Consider the following 22,095-nt stretch of genomic DNA (forward strand, 5'->3'; position numbering starts at 1 on the left):
TTAAACAAACTAGACAAAGAGCTCTGCCCTTGTGGGTAGTAGGGAAAGACAGAAAAAAAATTGTTACAATGTTAAATAAATCACCTAAACAATATTTCAGAATATCATGATTGTTTTAGAAAAAGAAAAACAGCCTTTCCTGGTGTGGCTTAGTGGATTGAGCTCTGGCCTGCGAACCAAAGGGTCACCGGTTCGATTCCCAGTCAAAGCACATGCCTGGGTTGCAGGACAGGTCCCCAGTAGGGGGCACTTGAGAGGCAACCACACATCGATGTTCGCTCCTTCTGTTCCTCCCTCCCCATCTCTCTAAAAATAAATAAATAAAATCTTTTAAAAAAGAAAAAGACAAACAAAGTATGAGTAAGTACTATTATCTTCTTTGGAAATTGGGTATTAGAGTCAGGCCATGGTTCAAATGTCAACACTACCACTTAATAACTAGATGATCTTGGGCACATTACTGAACTTCTCTGAGCCTGTTTTCTCATCTATACAACTAGGATAAAACCTCTCTTCAAGTATTGTTTGAGGACTGTGATAATGAAGGTAAAATGCTTACCACAGTGTAAGTGCTCAACAATCGGTAACTGCCTCTGCTGTGAAGTCAAATATTGTACCAGTGGTCATAGAGATTTTAGGGGCCCGGTCAGGATTTGCAACCAAATATGTTTTTAAGCCTTTACATTTAGAAATAATTTCAAAATTAAAAAAAAAGGTCGGAATAATAAGAATGGTACAGAGACTATCTGTTATTACCCTTATAATTCATTTGTGCGTGTAAGTGATGCTAGGTTCTTCTGAGGGTCTCACATCTACAGACTCACGTTGTGTCTGACTGGTTATATTAATTTGATCACTTAGTCAAGGTGTCGTTCAGTTTCTTCACTATACAGTTTTTTTTTTTAACTATGCAATTAACAAGCAATATTTTAAGACCATGCAAATATCCTACTTCTAGTCAAAAGTCAATGACGAGCCCTAACCGGTGTGGCTCAGTTGGTTGGGGGTCATCTCACAACAGTGAAAGGTTGCGGTTCAATTCCCAGTCAGGGCACATGCCTGGGTTGCAGTTTGGTCCCTGATCAGGGCGTATATAAGAGGCAACCGATAGATGTTTCTCTCTCACGTTGATATTTCTCTCCTGCTGTTTCTCCCTCCCTTCTCCTCTCTCTGGGAGATAGATAGATAGATAGATAGATAAATTGAGAGTTCCGGCCAAGAGGGAGGCGTAGGTACAAACCCTTCACTTCCTTGCACAACCAAAAGGAGGACAACAACCAATCTAAAATCAATAAACAACCAGAAATGCCAGAAAATCAAACTTCATGGAATTCTGACAACCAAGGAATTAAAGAAAAAATCAGCCAGAACAACCAGACCTGTAAGGCGGACAGCTGGGGCCGACTCAGAAAAACGCGGCAAGGCAGCTGAGGGGAGGGGCTGGCTGCCGAGCTCGGTGGGCTGCACGGGATGGACTGACTTAAGAGGAAAACTGAGACTCAGAGCTGACTGTGGGCTGAGGCTGGGGTTGCCGCGGGTGGGAGATACTTCCAGTCTGACGTGAGAGTCTGTTGGAAAGTGCACACAGAGACTAGCAGGTGAGCTGCATTGTTACCTCTCTGGCCCCTCCCCTACAGGCAGCGCAGCAAAGAGGGTTGCCCTGCCGGGTGAATACCTAAGGCCCCGCCCCTTACAGCTTATTAGGTGCGCCAGGACAAAGAAATATGGCCCAAATGAAAGAACACAGCAAAACTTCAGAGCTAAGTGATGAGGAGATCGCCAACCTATCTGATGGAGAATTTGAAGCCCTGGTATCAAAATGCTCACAGAACTGATTGAGCTTGGTCGAAAAATGAAAGAACAAATGAAAGATACACAAAGTGAAATAAAGCAAAATATTCAGGGAACCAACAGTGACAAGAAGGAAACCAGGATTCAAAGCAACGATTTGGAACAAAAGGAAGAAATAAACATTGAACTGGATCAGAACGAAGAAACAAGAATCCCAAAAAATGAAGAGGCTGAGGATTCTCTGGGACAACCTGAAACGTTCCAATATCTGAATTATATAGGGGTGTGAGAAGGAGAACAACAGCAAGAAATTGAAAATTTATTTGAAAAAATAATGAAGGAAAACTTCCCCAATCTAGCAAAGGGAATAGACTTCCAGAAAAACCAGGAAGCCCAGAGAGTCCCAAAGAAGTTGGACCCAAAGAGGAACACACCAAGGCACATCATCACTAAGTTACCCAAGATTAAAGACAAAGAGAAAATCCTAAAAGCAGCAAGAGAAAAGGAGGCAGTTATCTACAAAGGAGTTCCCATAAGGCTATCGGCTCATTTCTCCAAAGAAACGTTACAGGCAAGAAGGGGCTGGCAAGAAGTATTCCAAGTCATGAAAGGCAAGGACCTCCATCCAAGATTACTCTACCCAGCAAAGCTATCATTTAGAATGGAAGGGCAGAGAAAGTGCTTCCCAGATAAGGTCAAGTTAAAGGAGTTCATCATCACCAAGCCCTTATTCTAGGAAATGTTAAAGGGAGTTACCTAAGAAAAAGAAGATCAAAAATATGAACAATAAAATGACAACAAACTCACAACTATCAACAAATGAACCTAAAAGAAAAACAATGAAAACAAAAACTAAGCAAACAACCAGAACAGGAACAGAATCAGAGAAATGGACATCACACAGAGGGAGTTCAGTGGGGAGGGGGAAGGGAGGAATGGGAGGAGAAGGTACAGGGAAGAAGAAGCATAATAGGCATAAAATAGACGGGGAAAGGTAAAAATGGTATAAGAAACAGAGGACTCAAAGAACTTATATGTACAACCCATGGACTTGAACTAAGCAGGGGGGATGTTGGAGGGTTGGGGGAGCAGGGTGAAGGGAGGATAAAGGGGGAAAAATTGGGAAACCTATAATAGCATAATCAATAAAAAATACAATAAATAAATAAATAAATTGAAATAAAAGTGAATGATGATTCTTGTCTGACCAATATTTAACATGATGGTTGCAAAATGCTGATTTTCCAACTCAAGCACTACCTTCATCTTCACCAGTTGCTCTCTATTGAAACAAGATCTTCTCCATTTTATTTACTTATCTGTTTATTATTGGTTTGGACTCATGGCTTTCTATTTTTTCAATGTTTCATAATTCATTGCTGTACTTTGCTTATTAGTTTGTGACATATTTGGCCTACTGCCCTTTCAAGCTGGTTCCTGTCCTTGTGACATACCCCTGTCATCTAGTTTGAGTACTTCTTCATTTCTGGCATAATATATTCCAGTCTCATCTTGTGCCTACCTTGCCTAGTCCTGAAATCAGCCATTTCTCCAAGGAGCTCTGTGAAATAAGATCTTTTGACTCCAACTTGCCGGTCCTCCTGTCACACCACACATGGGTTAGCCCTGCAAACACCAAGGCTATGTTTGTGGGATTTTTACAGAAAAGTGCATCTGTGGTGTCTAGGATCATTACTGGGGAGTAATGGGAAATAGAATTGATGAGAAAGTTGTCCAGAGAGCCCTGGCCACTGTGGCTCAGGGGGTTGGGCATCGTCCCACAAGGTGAAGGGTCGCTGGTTTGATTCCCAGTCAGGGCACATGCCTGGGTTTCGGGCCAGGTACCCAGCTGGGGCCATGTGAGAGGCAACCACACATTGATGTTTCTCTCCCTCTCTTTCTCCTTCCCTTCCCCTCTCTCCAAATATAAATAAATGAAATTTAGAAAAGAAAGTTGTCTAGCGAGCAGGAATTTTTTGTGGTAAGTAAACGGAAATCAATGAAGTTTCCTGATCAAAATTCTTGATTAGAAATGCCAATAAAAAGAATGGGAAAGGGGTGAACTTGAAGACTGATTTTAGTAAAGATTAAATTTTTAGTTGGGGTTAGATAGTCAGGACAAGTCGAGTATATACCTAATATCCTTATATTGAATAAAAAGAAAATTATGTAAAACACCTCTCTCATAATTTCTCTGTGTAATATAGGAGTACAATTGCTAAGGCACATGAAACTAACAAAAATCCAAATTTTATTTTTGCCATGTAACATCAATTTCTCCCGCTAACTTTTTATTTCTATTGGTGGCAAAGGACTGGCTGCAAAGAATACAAGTACACAAGTTAACAGGTTTGAGCTCATCTCCTTGCTCTGGCTACCCTCTAGTGGAGGTAACTGAAATTATACAATGGCCCAAAAAACATTGCTGAAGGGAAAATAAAAACCAGCTAGGTGAATTAAGTAGTGAAACCACCAGTTAGAGATGGAAGGACTTGAGATATTCTTGTGTCCAACCCCTTATTTTGCATATAGGGAAAATGAGGCTTAGGGAGGGGGAGCTACTTGTCCAAAGTCAGAAAGCTGATGGCAGAGGCAGAACACATGCTGCCCGCTCGTGTGCCCCATCACTTTAAAGTTATCCTTGAAAATTTTCTATTAAAAGAAGCTAGACCATTTGTGTGTAGAACTTATTTATATTTTGCAATACTTTGTTATCCAGTATTTTTTCTTCAGAAGTTTGCTTTTAGGAATGGGGGCACAGTCAGTAGTTATTCCAAAAACCATACAACCCACCCCATTTTCAATTTTCCTTTTTAATAATAGCTCTATTAGAATATTTCATATACCACAAAATTCATACCATAATTAATTTTTTTTCTTTATTGATTTTACAGAGAGACACAGGAAGGGAGGGAGGGGAGGAGGGAGAGAGAAACACTAACTTACTGTTCCACTTATTTATGCATTCATTGGTTGATTCCTATATGTGCCTTGACTGGGGATCGAACCGGCAACCTTGGTGTACTGGGGCAATGCTCTAACCAACTGAACTACCCGCCAGGGCTGTACCGTAGTTTGACAGCTACCCTCATTCTTTTCCAAGACACATGGATTAGCTACTCTTTAACAGTTAAAAACTATGTATCATCCCCTTTTCTCCTTGAACATATAGTTCCCTTCCTCTTCTCCCAGATTTTCTTCCTAATGTAATATATTTTTATTCTTGAAAGTGTTTATACTGATCATCCTGTCATACTTCCTTGCAGCAAATATACGGATACATGTTAAACTTGTACTTTTCATTTTATCTACCATAATAGTCTAAATGTTAATAGTTTCCTTCTCAATGTACTTAGCCTTACTTATATTACCATACACTCAATCAACATAAATGTAATAATTTATTAATTTTTAATTTATTTATTGATGAGAGAGAGAGAGAAAAACACTGATTTGTTGTTCCAGTTATTGATGCATTCATTGGGTGATTCCTGTATGCGCCCTGACCAGGGATTGAACCTGCAACCTTGGTGTGTTGGGATGATGCTCTTAAACAACTGAGCTACGTGGCCAGGGGTAAATGTGTATCATTTTAACAAATAGTTATTAAACATGAAGAGTAAATTTCCATTGCAGATACAGCTTCAAATGAGGTATATGGAGCAGTTTTCAATTAGTTTGTATTTCTGCGAATGACTGTTTCTTACTGCTAAAAGGAAACTGGGTTCAACCTCAATTTTAATCCTGTTTTTCTTTCCTCTTATGAATGTAAGTATTGAGGAACCTTATTTGCAAATTTAAGTACATGAATAACCAATGCCACTCAACTCCTTGAACCCTTGCCAAGTATAAAAGTGGCAGTGATTGGCCCTGGCAGGGTTGCTCAGTTGGTTAGAGTGTCATCCTGACATGCCAAGGTTGCGGGTTCGATCCCTGGGCAAAGCGGGTAGTAGAATCAATCAATGAATGCATCAATAAGAGGAATAACAAATTGATGTTTCTTTCTCTCTCTCTAAAATCAATCAATAAAAAAATAACAGTGATGAATTATCAAAGTTATGTTTTTAATGGTTAGTTGACAGTCAGGTACTCCTTCAATTTTGTTGTAAGCAAAGAATTGGAAACCATTTGACTGGCAAGAAGATACACTACCTCATTATTGTAGTTACTCATTTTCTGAGACTCAATACCATTATTATAAATTTTCCCTGTTTGTCACTGTGAAGGGTTTTACACTCTGGGGCCATGCTCCATACTAGGTTTTGGGGTGGATGAACGTTTTTTTGTTTTTTTTTTTTCCTGATCCGTCAAGGCAGATACAGGCGATCATGAAAGGGGAGGAGGGAAGGGGGATTCTGTAGGTCGCCTCTTCCTCAGACAGATGCATTTTAGAAATTGTGAGACTGTATAAAGTGGAGGATCTGGAAATTGATTCCTTTAAAATTATATGTGCCTATATATGCCTTGGAGAGTTTTCATGCACCCTCAGAGGTATGTGCACTTATCTTTAACTACAGTTGCTCCACACCAGGGGTTCTCAAATTTTAGTGCTTACTGGAATTGCTTGGTGAGTTTGTAAATATGCAAATTCCAGGGCCTGACTTCCTGTGATTCTGACTCAGGAGATCTGAGAGGCCCAGGAGTCGGCATTCTAAGCACACCTCGTGCCCTCACCACTCCTGATGCGGGTTGTCTGTGCTTGACACTGAAGAAATCCTGGGCTAGAGTATAAGAAGCAGACAGTTTGCCTTTGGGCTGCAGGCATACACACATGCCCAACCACCTGTGGCCTTTTACATTCTTACCTCAGGCTCTAGGGCAGGCCTCTAAATGAGGCTAAAGTAGGATAGCTGCCTAATAGGTTCTGGGTGGCCCCACAGATGGCTCGTGTGTGATGATTATTTCACAGGCCGAAGGAGGGTTGTGTGTCTTTCAAGAATCAGGCTTAGTGTGCTGGTGCCAGCTTGTAACACCTGTGAGGGTCGATCATTAAATTAGGAAGCTAAATGATAATAAAGACAAAGGTAATACTCACCACTTATCATTTCCTAATTATTTCCCTACATTTAACTATTATTTATGATCTTGAGATTATTTGCCTCTGCTATGGTGGGGAATATTATATCAAACTGTACTACTGCATGTCTCTTCTCGAGTCATTAGGTGACATCAGACTGGTAGCTTGAAATTGGCTATGGAGAGAGTATTTACACGATGAAAATGGCACATGCTGGAAGCTGCAGCTTTCTTTAGGAGAGCTGACTGTTAAGCATTTACCAGCACACCCACCTCTGGTTGTTGGCCTTGCGCAAACCCATGGCCCTCCCTACTGGCTGCTTTTGCCCAAATGAGTTAGCTGCTTGAACTTCCATTCCAAACTCAGGGATTTACAAACTTTAGGATGCAAGACTATCTACTAAAAAGTTGTTAAAAATCAATTCCTACCTCCTTCCTTCCAGAGTTTCTGATTCAGTGTGACCCAGGAGTCTGCATGTTTAACAAGCTCCCCGGTGCTTCTGAGGAAGGTGGACCAGACAGACCACAATTTGAGAACTGCTGCCCCATCAGATTGAAGGGAGAGGATCTTGAAAAAGGAGAAATAAAATGTCCTGTTCTTGACACTAATGCATGAGAGCAGACTGCTTTCATGTAATTGTTTATATTTATAAGCTTAAAATAAATATTTTCCCTAATGGAGATTGCATGAAAGTTGGGCTGTGTGAACCCAGCCTGTAAAGGTTTATTTCTTTGATTTAGTGAATGCCCATGTCAAGGCAAAAACTGAGCCAAAGAAGTCACACAATTTCCAATGTCTCTCCCATTACTCTAACTTTTTTTTTCATTGTGTTGTGCACGGCAGCAAACTCAATTCAGACTGAACATTTGAGCACCTCATACTTGCAAGGACCTGTGATCGACTTTCATACACTTTCTATGGGTCAGTTCATAATAATCAACAATGACATGAAATGCATCTCTTCTGCCTTCTGTATCTATTATATTTCAACTTGATTCCCGGGGAGTTTGAAAGCTTTCTACCACCTTCCACTATTGCCACCTGTGTCTATTCTAGCTGTTGCTACCTCTGTAGTCCATCTGTGCTCCCCCTTCCTCATGCTTCAGGGTGTGCTCTTGCCATATACATCTTCATTAAGAGAAAGTGTGCCTTTCTTTTTCGCTTCACCCTAAACTCACCTTTTAGAAGATTCTCCTGATTATAGACTCTTGACTTACCAAAGCGAGATTCAATTTAAGTTCCCATTGGCCATTATTTTAATAGTAAACTTTTAGTCATATTCAATATTTTTAGAAAATAGTTCTGCCTTGCTTGCACTGCTTTACTAAATACTTGCTTTGTAAATAATTTAGGTTAGTTTCATGGTTCACTAAAATATATGTGAAATTTGGGGTTTCAGCAGATTAATACAGTTAATTTTTGCTTTTGGGTTACCTCTCTGTTTGGTCTGGTCCCAGGAGAAGCAAAGCACTGCCATCTGCCGTCTGCTGCGATAGTCCAGCCCACTCCCCACAACTAGGGATGGTAAAAATCTAAGATCTTTGTTCTATTATGCTTTTGGTCTTCTTATCTAGATAATGAATAATATTCATTGTAATGTTTTAAATGTTGAGTACCACCTAGAGGAGACAATATTTATTGATCCAGCTGATTGTGTTTGGGTAAAAAAATATTAGGGAAAAATGCTTCTCAATATCGTAATTAGAAATTCGAGGGGTGAAACTCACTGAGTGTGCCATTCTGGTGCTACAGGTCAGAAATTATGATGTCAGCATGAACGTAAAGATATAAACAGGACAAAGCCTGATCTGTTCTAGCAGTTGGGTGAGACAGGTGACGGGCCTGGCTTTACTAAGGTTCCTAGTTGCCCTGGGACCAAGGTAGCCAGCCCCAGGAGCAGTTGAAGTTTCTGCAATGTAGCTTAGCGATGCTCTGACTTGGGACCACTAGTGCCTGCCCCTGCTAGTTTTGGTTACTGTTGGGGTTGGGCTGTGAGCAACCCATTTATTATCATCAACCTGGTCTGACATTCCACATACCAGAGCAAAGTAATCCTGGTATGGCCTCTAACAAGCCATAGGAATACCCTAGGCATAAAAGTGCGGCCTATGGAGTTTCTTTTGTGGTCTTCCTATCTCCCATATCTGCTTCCCTTCCTTCCTTCCTGGTACTTTCCAACATTTTTCCAGTGCAACAAGTACACCTGGTTTCTAATACCATTCTCCAATAAAGGAACCAGGGCTCCTTGATAAATGGCAGATTCTAGGACTGGGGCAGGAAATGTGTAAGATGAACCTGCAGTATGTTGGACTGATAGAAACAGTATAGAAGTGCTAAAAAAAAAAGAATCAAAAGGTGAGGGCATGTCAAAGGGACATAAAAGGACTCTGGTGAAGGGACTGATTATGGAAGTGGGGGGCGAACGGGGAAAAAGTGGAACAACTGTAATAGCATTAAACAATAAAAAAACCCTCCCAATGGTTCAGGCTGGAACAAGTTGAAGAACAAAATCATGTAGTCTTGGATTTGTAACTCAAAGTATAAAGTAAATACCCATAAGTCCATGCTGACATAAATGGTTGAATTTATAAATAAATGAGGGAGAAGAGACTTGTCTCCTATACAAAAAAATCCCAAATAAGTTATATAGATACTTGCCCCTCAAGAAAGTGGGCTTCAAATCTTCCCCACCCCTTGAGTTTGAGTTAGTGATTTATTTCCAAAGAGGAGATTTATGGAAAAGGAGAAAAAGTAATTTTATAGTGGAGAAACCTGACAAACACTACCTCAGCCAGGTGATGTCATGTTGATAGTATGTTTCTTTGGTGTGATGTAATGAAAAGAGAGATTCACCTCTGTAGTCTTCTTCCCAAAAGTCCAGAACTCTAGCCGAATCATGAAAAAAACATTAGACAGATTCAAATTGAGGGACATTCAACAAAATACTTGACCAGTACTCCTCAGAACTGTTAAGGTCATCAAAAGCATGGAGAGTCTGCCCTGGCTGGATGGCTTGGTTAGAATGTCATCATGTGCACCCAAAGGTTGTGGGTTCGATCCCACTTGGGGCACATATCTAGGTTGTGGGTCTGACCCCTGGTCATGGGGTGTACACGAGGCAACTGATTGATGTATCTCTGTTACATCGATTTTCCTGCATCTCTTTCTCCTTCTCTCTCTAAAAATCAACAAAAACATATCCTTAGCTGAGGATTAAAAATAAATAAAACCATGGAAAGTCTGAGAAACTGTCACAGCTAACAGCCCGAGGACATCTGATGAGCCCATGCAATGTCATATCCTGGATGGAATCCCAGGACAGAAAAGACATTACATACAAACTAGTGAAATCCAACTAAAGGGCAGCGTTTAGTTAATAGTAACGTACCAATGCTGGGTCCTTGACGTGAAAAATGTAGCACAATAATGTGTTCACAATATAGGGTGTTGGTGGTAAGTGAACTCTTTGCAAACTTTTGTAAAAATCCAAAATTATTTTAAAATAAAGGGTTTATTTAAACAAAAAAAGCATTATGTGCTTAAGCGCAATATGGCATTCTGGATTAGATCTTAGAACTGAAAAAGGACACTAATGTAAAAACTGGTGCAATCTGAATAAAGTCTGGAGTTTACATAATAGTAATGTACCACCGCTGGTTTCTTAGTTTTGACGAATGTTCCATGGTAATGCAAGATCGTTAACGTTAGGGGAAGGTAGGTAAGGAGTATGTGGTAACTCTCTGTATTGTCTTTTCAACTTTTCTGTAAATCTAGTTATTCTAAAATAGAAATTTCATTTTAAAAAATGTAATGGAGGGTAGCCAGATGTACAAGAAAAATCTATCTGTTGGACCACCCTAGCTAACCTACATGAGGCATTTGATTTGTTTGGGACTCTGCAGTGGATCTCTCCCCTCGTCTTAGCCCCACCCCCAAACCAGCTGTATGGATCTGAATGTATTTCACCTGCACGGATCGACACCAGAACAGTGGTTGTGGTTAAGACGGGTTGTCTGGGTTCCCAAGGAGACTGGATAGCTCACTGTGTTGGGTGTCATCCCCCACACTGAAAGGTTGCTGGTTCATTCCCAGTCAGGGCATATGCCTGGGTTATAGGTTTTGTCCTTGGATGGGGGCATGCGAGAGGCAACTGATTGATATTTCTCTCCCCAGGAACAACTGGGGAGCGAGACAGACCATGCAACCCAGGGGTTCCAGCACGGTGAAATAAAGCCTCAAAACCTCTGACTGGAAAAACCTGTGGTGTTTGCGGAGGCGGGACAAACTGCCAGCCTCACAAGAGAGTTCATTGAAGAGACCCACAGGGTCCTAGAATGTACACAAACCCACCCAGAAATCAGCACCAGAAGGACCCAATTTGCTTGTGAGTAGCAGGGGAAGTGACTGAAAGCTGGCTGAGAGCCAAGCAAGTGACATTGCTCCCTCTTGGACCCCTCCCCGACATACAGCACCACAGTGCAGTGACCTAGGTTGCCCCCACCCTGGTGAATACTTAAGGCTCTGCCCCTTACGATGTAAAAGGCACGCCAAGACAAAGAAATATGGCCCAAATGAAAGAACAGATCAAAGCCCCCAAGACAGAACTAAAAGATGAAGAGATACACAACCTATCAGATGCAGAGTTCAAAAGACTGGTCATCAGGATATTCACAGAAATGTCTGAGTACAGTTGCAAAATAGAGGAAAGAGTAAAGGCTATGCAAAGTGAAATAAAGAAAAATATACAGGAAACCAACAGTGAAGGGAAGGAAACCGGGACTCAAATCAATGATTTGGAGCAGGAGGAAGAAATAAACATTCAGCTGGAACAGAATGAAGAAACAAGAATTCAAAAAAGTGAGGAGAGGCTTGGGAACCTCTGGGACAACTTTAAACATTCCAACATCTGAGTCATAGGGGTGCCAGAAGAAGAGGAAGAGCAAGAAATTGAAATCTTATTTGAAAAATAATTTTCTTTTTTTTTGAGAACATTACATTAAGTGAAATCAGCCAGTCAGAGAAAGACAAATATCATACGCTCTCATCCATATGTGGAATCTAATGAACTGAACTAACAAACAAAATAGTGACAGATTCATAGATAGAGAGCAGGCTGACAGTTCTGGCAGGGGAGTTAGTGGGTGGAGAGAGCAAACAAGAAAAAGGACTCATAGACATGGACAGCAGTGTGGTGATTTCGGGGGTGTGGGGGTGGGTGGAGGTGGAAGACGTCATAAGGGGGATAAATGGTGATGGAAAAAAATACAATAAGAAATGTTTTACTTACAAAAAATAAATGAAAAATAAAATATACAAAATGACAAGAAAAACAATAATGAAGGAGAACTTGCCCAATCTGGTAAAGGATATAAACTTCCAGGAAGTCCAGGAAGCTCAGAGAGTCCCAAAGAAGTGGGACCCAAGGAAGCACACACCAAGGCACATCATAATTATATTACTCAAGATTAAAGATAAGGAGAGAATCTTAAAAGCAGCAAAAGTAGACAGTTACCTACACGAGTGCCCATAGGACTATCAGCTGATTTCCCAAAAGAAACCTTGCAGGCAAGAAGGGGCTGAAAAAAAGTATTCATAGTCATAAAAGGCAAGGACCTCCATCCAAGATGACTCTATCCAGCAAAGCTATCGTTTAGAATGGAAAGACATATCAATGTGTTTCTTTCAAAACACTTTCCATATCTATGGTTCTGTCTCTGTTCTTCTTGTTTGGTTAGTTTGTTTTTAGATTCAGTTGTTGATAGATATGTGAACTCCTTTATTTTTTTCTTGTGTGGGAAGCTCTTTATCTGCCCTTCAATTATAAATGATAGCTTTGCTGGGTAGAGCAGTCTTGGCTGTAGGTCCTTGCTTTTCATGACTTTGAATATTTCTTGCCAATCCCTTCTAACCTGCAGTTTCTTTTGAGAAATCAGCTAACAGTGTTATGGGAACTCCCTTGTAGGTAATTCTCTGCTCTTCTCTTGCTGATTTTAAGATTCTCTCTTTATCTTTAACCTTTGGCATTTTAATTATGATGTGTCTTGGTGTGGCCCTCTTTGGGTCCATCTTGTTTGTGACTGTCTGTGCTTCCTGGACTTACATCTCTACGCCCTTCACCAAATTAGGGAAGTTTTATTATTTTTTTCAAATAATTTTCCATTTCTTGTTCTTTCTCTTCTCCTTCTGGCACACCAGTGATGTGAATGTTGGAATGCTTGAAGTTTCCTCAGAGGCTGCTTATACTACCCTCGTATTTTGGATTCTTTTTTCTTCTTCCCTGATTTTTTTTCCTTCCTTATGTTCCAAATCATCGATTTGATTCTTTGCTTTGTTTACTGTTCTGTTGTTTACCTGTAAATTGTTCCCCTCCATGGAGTATCAGCTGTGCGGGGGCAGGGTGGTGGTGCTCCAACGTGGTCTGTAGCTGTCCAGTGGGTGGGCAGGGTCTGGGGTTTCCTGGGTGGTGTCGGCCACATTCTACCCACACCTGTGTTTTGCCCAGGACCACCCTGCAAACAATCTGAGGTGGCTGCTACTTGCGCTGGGCTTGGAGATTCCCAGGTGAAACCAAGCTGTGAATGTAGGTTGGTGCTGCTGGTGCTGTTAGTCCTGGGCCTGGGGCCACTTAGCAAGATGTATGGGGGGCTGGGGGCTCACTGAGGCTGGCTGTTGCTTGTTTGAGAGGATTTAGGAAGTTAAGCATGAGCCAAGACCAGGTATTCATATAGAAAAGCAGCTTGGATGGGCCATAAGTTTGGTGGGACAGAGTCTCAGGGGATCTCCAGAGCTGGAAAAACAGCATTGCCAGGTTGATGGAGTCTCAGATATGATACCAGCCTGCTGGCTTGGTGGCTCAGTGGGTGGAGGGTACAGAAAAGGGACAGTGGCCTTTGCCTGCCTGTCTAGTAGAAAGCTGTCCCCCAGCTCTTGTCTTAATGGCAGACACTTCACTTCCTTCCTGTATGCCACTGGTGCCTTTCAAGCTGCTACCCTGGTGCTGGAGCTCAAAGAGTGAGTGAGTCCGTGTAAGTCTATGTGTGGGTTAAGAGGGACTGCTTGGGACTCTGGAAGTTTTGTACACTGACTCAATCCCCGCTGGATTTTGCAGCCAGAAGTTATGGGGACATATTTTCCTGGCACTGGAACCCTGGGGCAGGGCTGGGAGTCCTCACTCCGGAGATATCCCTGATGAATTTTTAAAAAAGATTTATTTTTTAGAGAGAGGGGAAGGGAGGAAGAGGAGAGAAACATCAATGTGTGGTTGCCTCTCACATGCCTCCTGCTGGCCCCCAACCCAGGCATGTGCCCTAGACTGGGAATCAAACCAGTGATCCCCTGATCCGTAGGCTGGCACTCAATCCACTGAGCCACACCAGCCAGGGCCCTGCTGAACTTTTATCCACCACACGTGGATGTGGAACCAGCCGATTCTGCATCTTCACCCCTCCTACCAGCCTGGATGGATGTGGTTTCTTTAACTCTGTAGTTGTCAGACTTCCATTCACTTCGATTTCTGATGGTTCTGAGTGATGGTTAATGTATGATTTAGCTGTAATTTTGATGTAGTTGTGTGAGGTGGTAAGCTGTGTTTACCTATGCCACCATCTTAACCAGAAGTTTATCTCCTTATTCTTGTCTAGTCCCAGCAGTGTTCAATAATAAGTAAGGCAGGAACCTAGAAACCAGTGAAGTTGGGAATGTTTTTCTTTTGAAAACATGTGGAAACATTAAATCTCCAAAATGTCTTTACCTTGAATCCTTATAATAATTAAGGTACTTAAAAATATTGTCATAATTTGATTTTTTTCACATCAGTGGGAGAGATCTGGCCTCTAGCTCTCAAAATTTACAACTGAAATTAGAATTTTTGGTGATGGATATACTGATGTTTAACATATATTTCAAAGAATAAAAAGCCACTGCTCAGCCATATAATTTGAGGACCAGAGAAAACAGCATGCTAAATTATTTTGAGTTGTTCATATTTCAATTCCAATTGAGGTTAAACAAGACAAGGGGGAAAAGTTTCACCATAATTCTTCAAACACCTTTTAATGAAATGTGGTTTTAAACGTTTTCTTTCTTTCTTCTTTTTTAAGGATTTTTTTTAGAGAGAGGGGAAAGGAGAGAGGGAGAGAAACATCAATGTGCGTTTGCCTCTTGCATGCCCCCTACTGGGGACCTGACCTGTAACCCAGGCATGTACCCTGACTGGGAATTGAACCAGTGACCCTTTGTTTTGCAGTCTGGTGCTCAGTCCATTGAGCCACACCGGCCAGGACTGGTTTTAAATATTTTCATCTAGCACAGCGGTTCTCAGCCTTCCACAGCAAGTCCTTGGTGAAATTCCCACCAGAAGAGAAATTAAGGTAATATGGTTATTTTTTCAAAAGCTAGGTTTCTTTAATAGTGTTTGTTCCTCTAAGGCGGTAAGATTGTGCTTGACTTTCTTTTCAGTACTAAAATGTTCTTTTTTGAAGAGGTGAAAGTAGATGTTGGCAGTTTAAAAAGTGTCAAGTTGGCCCAAGTCAGGGCCCTATGTCAATCCCTAAAATGCTATTTGTTCATGAAATCCCAATGTCTGGAAATTGCTTCCATACACTTACATAGTTTTTTTTTCTGTCTAGGAGGGTACTCAGAGATTCTGGAGAGGCAATTAGAAATGTCTATTTGTTGCGTATAGCTATCGCCTAGGCATCAAGCTTCACACATACACAATTTCTCATAAATCTTTATAATTTCAGATAGGCATTCTCATATTACACTTAAGGAAATGGAAATTAATGTAGGGTAGCTTGGCCAAAGAATGTGCTAATAGAGGGAACCAAATCCAAGTTTATCTCATTCTAGAATCTGTGCTCTTTCCTAGAATACCACACTACTTACTACAGTGAGTTTCTAATACTTTTTTTGGGGAAGAATACTGTTTAGTTTCTCTTTGCATACATCAGGTTGCTACCTTTTCAAATTCATTTTGACTTGTTACTTTGCAGTGTGTTTATATAGTGACAGCAAGCATCTAAAAACTAAACTCAGAAGTGTCAGTATTATTCTCTTAAGCTGGCATCCCAACAATTTTTTTTTTTTGCCTTTTTGTTCAACAAACAACATAAAACCTATCAGGAAGTAGTCACATGGCAATACCCCAATTATCTGTAGCTGAAGGGACCAGCGCCACAACTGACTACAAGTCCTCCTCAGGCAGAAGTCAGTGAAAGCTGAGCTGCCTGTAAGATCTATGGACATGACGTTCTTTGAAGCACTATACCAATCCAGACCTTGAGACTAAGAAACTGACTGGTTAGAAAGCCAATGGCATAACAACTCCATCTGTCCAGCAGAGTACAGAAGAGTGAGAAGACAGAGATGGAGACAGGGGAGTGAGCAGAGGGGCAAGGAGTATTGCACTGGCAGGAGGAAGAAAGCAGCATAGGCTTAACCAAGGCAAATAATATGCAATTAACTAGAAAATCCAGACCGCTCCAAGACCATGCTGATTAACAAGGACATGATCATGGCCCCCAGCTTCGTTCTTACGTACTGAAAGCAAACGTCCAATCGTAAAGAACGTATAAGCAGAGAGATAAACTCTCAGCAGTGTTGATTTTAGAACCAGAATTCAAATTTCTTTTTCCGTAAAGGCATCTAGCTAACGCATTATGGGATTTAAAGTCTGGTCTTCTGCTTGCTGAAGATCAAATTATAAAACAAGGCGTTGTTTTTCTTGCATTTCTCAAATTACCAAAGTCATCTGAAAATGAAGTCACGTGTTTAACAAGTGTTGGCAACCAACTTTTAATAAACTATTTAATTTTCAGAAACATGTGCTAACCATCAACAACATTATCAGGGCGCCACTGCCCCAGATGTTATTTCATTGGTACATTATATCAATATTCGCAAAGGCTTTCAAATTCAACAACACAAAACAAAACGGCTTAGTTTTTAAAACTACAATGCTTTAAAAAAATGTAAACAGTTCATTTTTACATTATTGTAAAAAAGAAGACTCACTCCTTAATGTGGCTTAATTTTTTTTTAAGTGAGCAAAGCCTGGTGCTCATGGATAAAGAATGAAAAAAATTCTTTACATAGAAACATTGTGCTCCAGTGTGGCAAAAAAAAATTATATATACACATACAAAGAAAAGAATCTTAAGTCCACAAGTTAGACCACAAGAAAAATCTTGTCCCCAAATTGAGAAATTTATAAAAACCATTTACACATGGTTGTTGACCTATTGAAAACCTATATAACATTTTTAAAACAATAACTCGGTCAAAAGATACCACTTTTTTTAAAAAATGAAATTTTGTGCAAAAGAAATTGTTTAAGCTAGAAACAAGACTCCTTCCCCATTAAGAGGCCAAATGAGCCATTGAAATAATTTAACTTTGTTAAGATTTAGTGCATGTAACCAAAAGGCACACACATGGGATTAATATATTAATATATTTTCATGCAGAAACCTGTGCAAGTTCACAATTATATAACAAAAACACAAATATAACAAAATGTAAAGCCATATGTCTGGCAATGTTATTCTAGCCACATTCCCTTCTAGTCTATCAGTCCAGGGTTTACTAGATCATTAACACTGCCTCTCAAAAAATATATTATATTTGAACACCTTCCAACAAAAATTAAAAAAAAAAAAAGATGTTAGCCTGAAACACTATAATATTTTTTTTTCAGTTCTGATACATACAGAAACTTACTGATATGTTTATTTTAAATGGCATTTCAAATTAAGATACATTTTTCCTTTTGTTAATAAACACTTTGATTGCTCCAGTGAAGTCAGCAGAGAGAAGAACTTCTGTGTTATCTGTCTTCATAATACCTTAAAATATAAAAAAAATGTTTTAATTGATTTAAAAGGATTATGAAGCCTGCTGTCACAATTGTCACATGCCCATGCTCTTTGGGGGTGGGAAGTCCTCACTCTCTTTGCCTCTTCGGTCTCTCTTTCCTGGCCCAATCCCGTCATCTTTCATCCTCCTGTACCTCTCCTCCTCTCTGGGGCTCACTTCCACTTACCTTGTCTTAGCTGGTCTTTCCCTGGCTTGGGCAGATTACAGTCCCTTGGGGCCTGGAGGCCTGGATTTACTCCCAGGCAATCTAGGCTTCTGAGGTGTCTAATGCTTCATTTTATAGCAAGAGGCTAGTGTGTCACTCAGCCCCAGGACTGAAAGTGCTGGCAGGGCGGGATCAGCTGGGCAAGTCTATTGCTAACGGGGCTCTCTAATGAGGGTGACGGCAAGGTTTATCGTACACTGACATACAGAAACTGCCATGAGATGAAGTACACATGACTGATCTGTGAGTGCTGACAGCACCCTTTCCCTCTACAGTCCATACTGAAGAGCTATGTAACTAGCCTTGATGAATGGAAAAAACTCTTAACCTCTTACATTTACCAGTAAAAGCAATGAACAAAATCCAGTGTAAACTGACTCTGTTGTGCATAGGCGAAATTTGTGGATTTGAGGACTGAATAGTAAAGAAGGAAATAACAAACTTTAATAGGAAAGTTGAGTAAAGGATGAGTTAGACAAAACTGTTTCACTTAGATTTGCTAAGAACATGTCCTAAGCCTTGGAACATTCCTTCCTACTCTTTAGGCATATCTCAAAGAAGTGCTATGCAGCAGAAGCAGCAGCAAAGTATTTAGGATTATGAGAAAAACTAGAGAAAAAATTAATTCATCTTGAAATAATAATGAAGATGATAATGATAATGTCGACCATATGGCAGGTTTTTTGCTAGGTACTTGCCATATGTTATCTTCCATCCTTATCACAACTTGGTAAACTGAGTGTTATCACCATTTAACACATGAGGAAAATTGAAGCTCACAGTGTCAAATATAGGAATAAAGAGAGAGAGTGATCAGATCTATTTTATGGTATCATACCGTGGGTTTAAGATTTTATTCTTAAATTATACCTAGATAGGTACGAAACAGCAAACACAAATTTGGGTATGACCCATTAAAAGTTGTGGCTCTTTAAAATGAAGTTTAAAGAATAAAACTTTTCTTTTTTCCTCAAATTGTTTTTAAAAACTAGAATTTTTCTGTGAAATGTGTAGGGGAAATGTGTACACTGTTAAAAAGGAAATGAAAAGAAAGATTTCCAAACAGGCATTTAGTAAAGGTTTAATAATTCTGAGTGGGTTTGTTTTTAGATCCTGTAATTTATGCTACACTGAAGTTCTTCTTTGCTATCAAAATTTTCTTGACAGAAGAAACATTATATTTAGAAGAGTGTATTGTGTGGATAATACCACGGGGAAATTACTGCAGATTAAATGAAATAAAAATACTTGAGAACTTTTAAGCATTCAAATACCTTGAGAAGCATTTTTTGTATACTCTATCTATTTTTGTGCTTTATAACTCTCTAAAAGGCCAGGTTGTAGTCTCCAAAGTGAGAAAATAGATGTAATGAACTATTCTGCAAGTGATTATAATAGTACAAACTTGTTTTTATTAACAAGTGGTCCAGATTTACATGATTTTACCATACTCTCAAGGACCACCTCTTACATAACTGGCACTCAATATTATATGACGGTTTCTTTTCACTTTCTAATCTGAACATTTTATAGAAGTGGAATTAGTATTCATTGTCAAAGCATATGCTGCAAATGACAAGAAAGTATAGGCTTGTAAATAGCTACCTAAGAGAAGCTATAAATATGTAGCAAGTAGAGAAAGACCTGCTTTCATTTTGGTTTAAGTCATTTTTTCAGCAAATGTTTATTAAGCAGCTACTACATACAGGCAAGCACTGTGCTAGGCAATGGCACTACAACCAATAAGACATATAAACTCTGTCTTCACAGAAATCACAGTCTAGTAGAAAGAACACATAATAAATTTTGTAATATTTGTATGTCTTTGTTTACCTTTCTCCAAGGAGAACAGCTGCCCATTAAAGAAATTAAGAACTTCCAAATTTTCCATTTTTAATTCCTGCGTGAATTTTATAAAAGTAAAACTTAAGACTATACTGTAGGGATCATTTCTATACTTCATCATAAAAGTAAAACTTGCAACAACTACGTTACTAAAGTGTTCAGAAATCAATATCTGACAATCATGTTGTAAACAAAAATATTCTTCATACTGATGAAAACCTTATAATACTCAATGCTAGGTCAAATAGGCTACTAAATGCCGACTAGAAAAAAAATGTAGGACAAATAAAATATGAGTACTTACCCGAAGGCATGGTATCTAAAACCTCAGCATCTTCGCTTTCTGGTTTTTCAGATTGCACATCTAAGGACAACATCAGACTCGGGTTCGGAGCAAAGATGGCTGAAGTAACAACTGCATTATGTGCTGGGGAAAAAAATTACTTCAGGATAACGAATAAATTGGATTCTAAACATCAAGACAGTAAAATATGCAAAAAATACAATAGTGTATGTTACCTGCCAAATAGCTTTTAAAGCTAACGTATAAGTGACTAAGAACTATTTAAAACCCAAAAATATTTTCTAAACAAAATAGCAAACACAAGTTCTGAGATCCCATGACTTCTCAAATTTTACACAAGTATAAGCTCTTCCTTGGTACAGGAAAATCCAACAAAGTCAAATAAAGAGCAAAAGCAGTTATAACTGCCTCTCTGAAATAATGCCCATGCACATTTGCTTCTAGTACATCTGCACTTGAAATTTATTCACTTTAACTTTGTTCACTTATAAAAAGCACACAAAAGTAGGCATTTGCTTACCTTTAATACCTTCCCAAAAGTCATTACGATCTCTCCTGACTGAAGTAAACTTGCTTAGGTCATGGTACGTACTCCAGATATAAACGTACTTATCTTCTGAGCCACTAACGAGGTAACTAAAATCATGACTAAATTTGGATAAGAAAAGGAAAAAAACAGTTTTTTTAAGGTTTCTCTTGATCAGAGCTTCCTATTTTATTTTTACATTTTTTTAATTGTTGTTCAGGTACAGTTGTCTCCATTTCCCCCCCACCACAGCCATCCCCAAGAGTTTCCTACTTTAAAACACCTAAGAAAACACCCAGGAGCGCTTGCTGAAATACAGACTCCTAGTCTCACTCCAGAGGTTCTGACTGTGTAGGTTTGACATGGGAGCCAGAGGCATTTGTATTTTCATCAAAGCTCTAGGTGCCTGTGCTACTGGTGACCCACACTGGGAGGAAAGCCTCCTTAATGGATGAAAGAGAGAAGTGGAATATTTTACCAATTAAATTACTGGGTAATTACAGTAGCCCACCTCCCCTTTCCCACAGGGGATATGTTTCAAGACCCCCAGAATCACAGAGAGTACCGAATGCATATGCCATGGGAGTCTTGTAAGACTATAATGGAGTGGAAAATTTCCTATTGCCCAGTGAGACTAGCTATTGTAATGTCTTAGGACAATGCATTACTGGTGTTTGTGATGTTGGCATAAACAAACCTACTGCACTGTCAGCCTATAAAAGTATAGCACACACAATTATGTACAGAACCTAAAGCTTGATATTGATGATAAACAACTATGTCACTGAGTTATTATTTACTATACTTTAAACTGTAGTCTTTCTACTTATAAAAGGCTCAACTACAAGAGGAGTGTGTACTCAGCCCACACAGAGATAATGGCCCAAATGAAAGAACAGATCAAAACTCCAGAAAAAGAGCTAAACGAAATGGAGATAAGTAATCTATCAGATGTAGAGTTCAAAACACTGGTTATAAGGATGTTCAAGGAGCTTCAGCAGCATAAAAAAGATCCAGTCAGAAACTGAGGATACACTAATTAAAATAAAGAACAATTTATAGGGAAACAACAGTAGAATGGATGAAGCTGAGAATCAAATCAATGATTTGGAACATAAGGAAGAAAAAACAACCAATTAGAACAACAAGAAAAAAAAAAACACGAGGATGTTGTAAGCAGCTTCTGGGAAAACTTCAAGCTTTCCAACATTTGCATCATAGGGGTACCAGCAGGAGAAGAGAAAGAGCAAGAAATTGGAAATCTATTTGAAAAAATAATGAAAGAAAACTTCCTTAATTTGGTGAAGGAAATAGACATGCAAGTCCAGGAAGCACAGAGTCCCAAACAAGATGGACCCAAAGAGGGCCACACCACGACACATCATAATTAAAATGCCAAAGGTTAAAGATAGAGAATCTTAAAATCAGCAAGAGAAAAGCAGAAAATTACCTACAGGGAAGTTCCCATAAGACTGTCAGCTGATTTCTCAAAAGAAACTTTGTAGGCTAGAAGGGATTGGCAAGAAATATTC

General features: G+C 39.6%; 1 protein-coding gene across 1 annotated transcript in view; it reads right to left on the reverse strand.

Moving 5' to 3' along the window:
* Positions 1 to 16,578: 16,578 nt before the first annotated feature.
* WDR44 (WD repeat domain 44) overlaps positions 16,579 to 22,095 on the reverse strand; it is an 84,653-nt gene continuing 79,136 nt past the window's right edge. Inside the window, exons 18-20 of the mRNA XM_024559105.3 lie at positions 20,558 to 20,685; positions 20,038 to 20,160; positions 16,579 to 17,652 (exon numbers count right to left, since the gene is read on the reverse strand). Of these exons, the coding sequence (XP_024414873.2) occupies positions 17,558 to 17,652; positions 20,038 to 20,160; positions 20,558 to 20,685 (346 nt within the window). The 3' untranslated portion in view covers positions 16,579 to 17,557. The remainder of the gene's footprint in view (positions 17,653 to 20,037; positions 20,161 to 20,557; positions 20,686 to 22,095) is intronic.

The sequence above is a fragment of the Desmodus rotundus genome, chromosome X, assembly GCF_022682495.2.
Source record: "Desmodus rotundus isolate HL8 chromosome X, HLdesRot8A.1, whole genome shotgun sequence".
Lineage (NCBI taxonomy): Eukaryota > Metazoa > Chordata > Mammalia > Chiroptera > Phyllostomidae > Desmodus > Desmodus rotundus.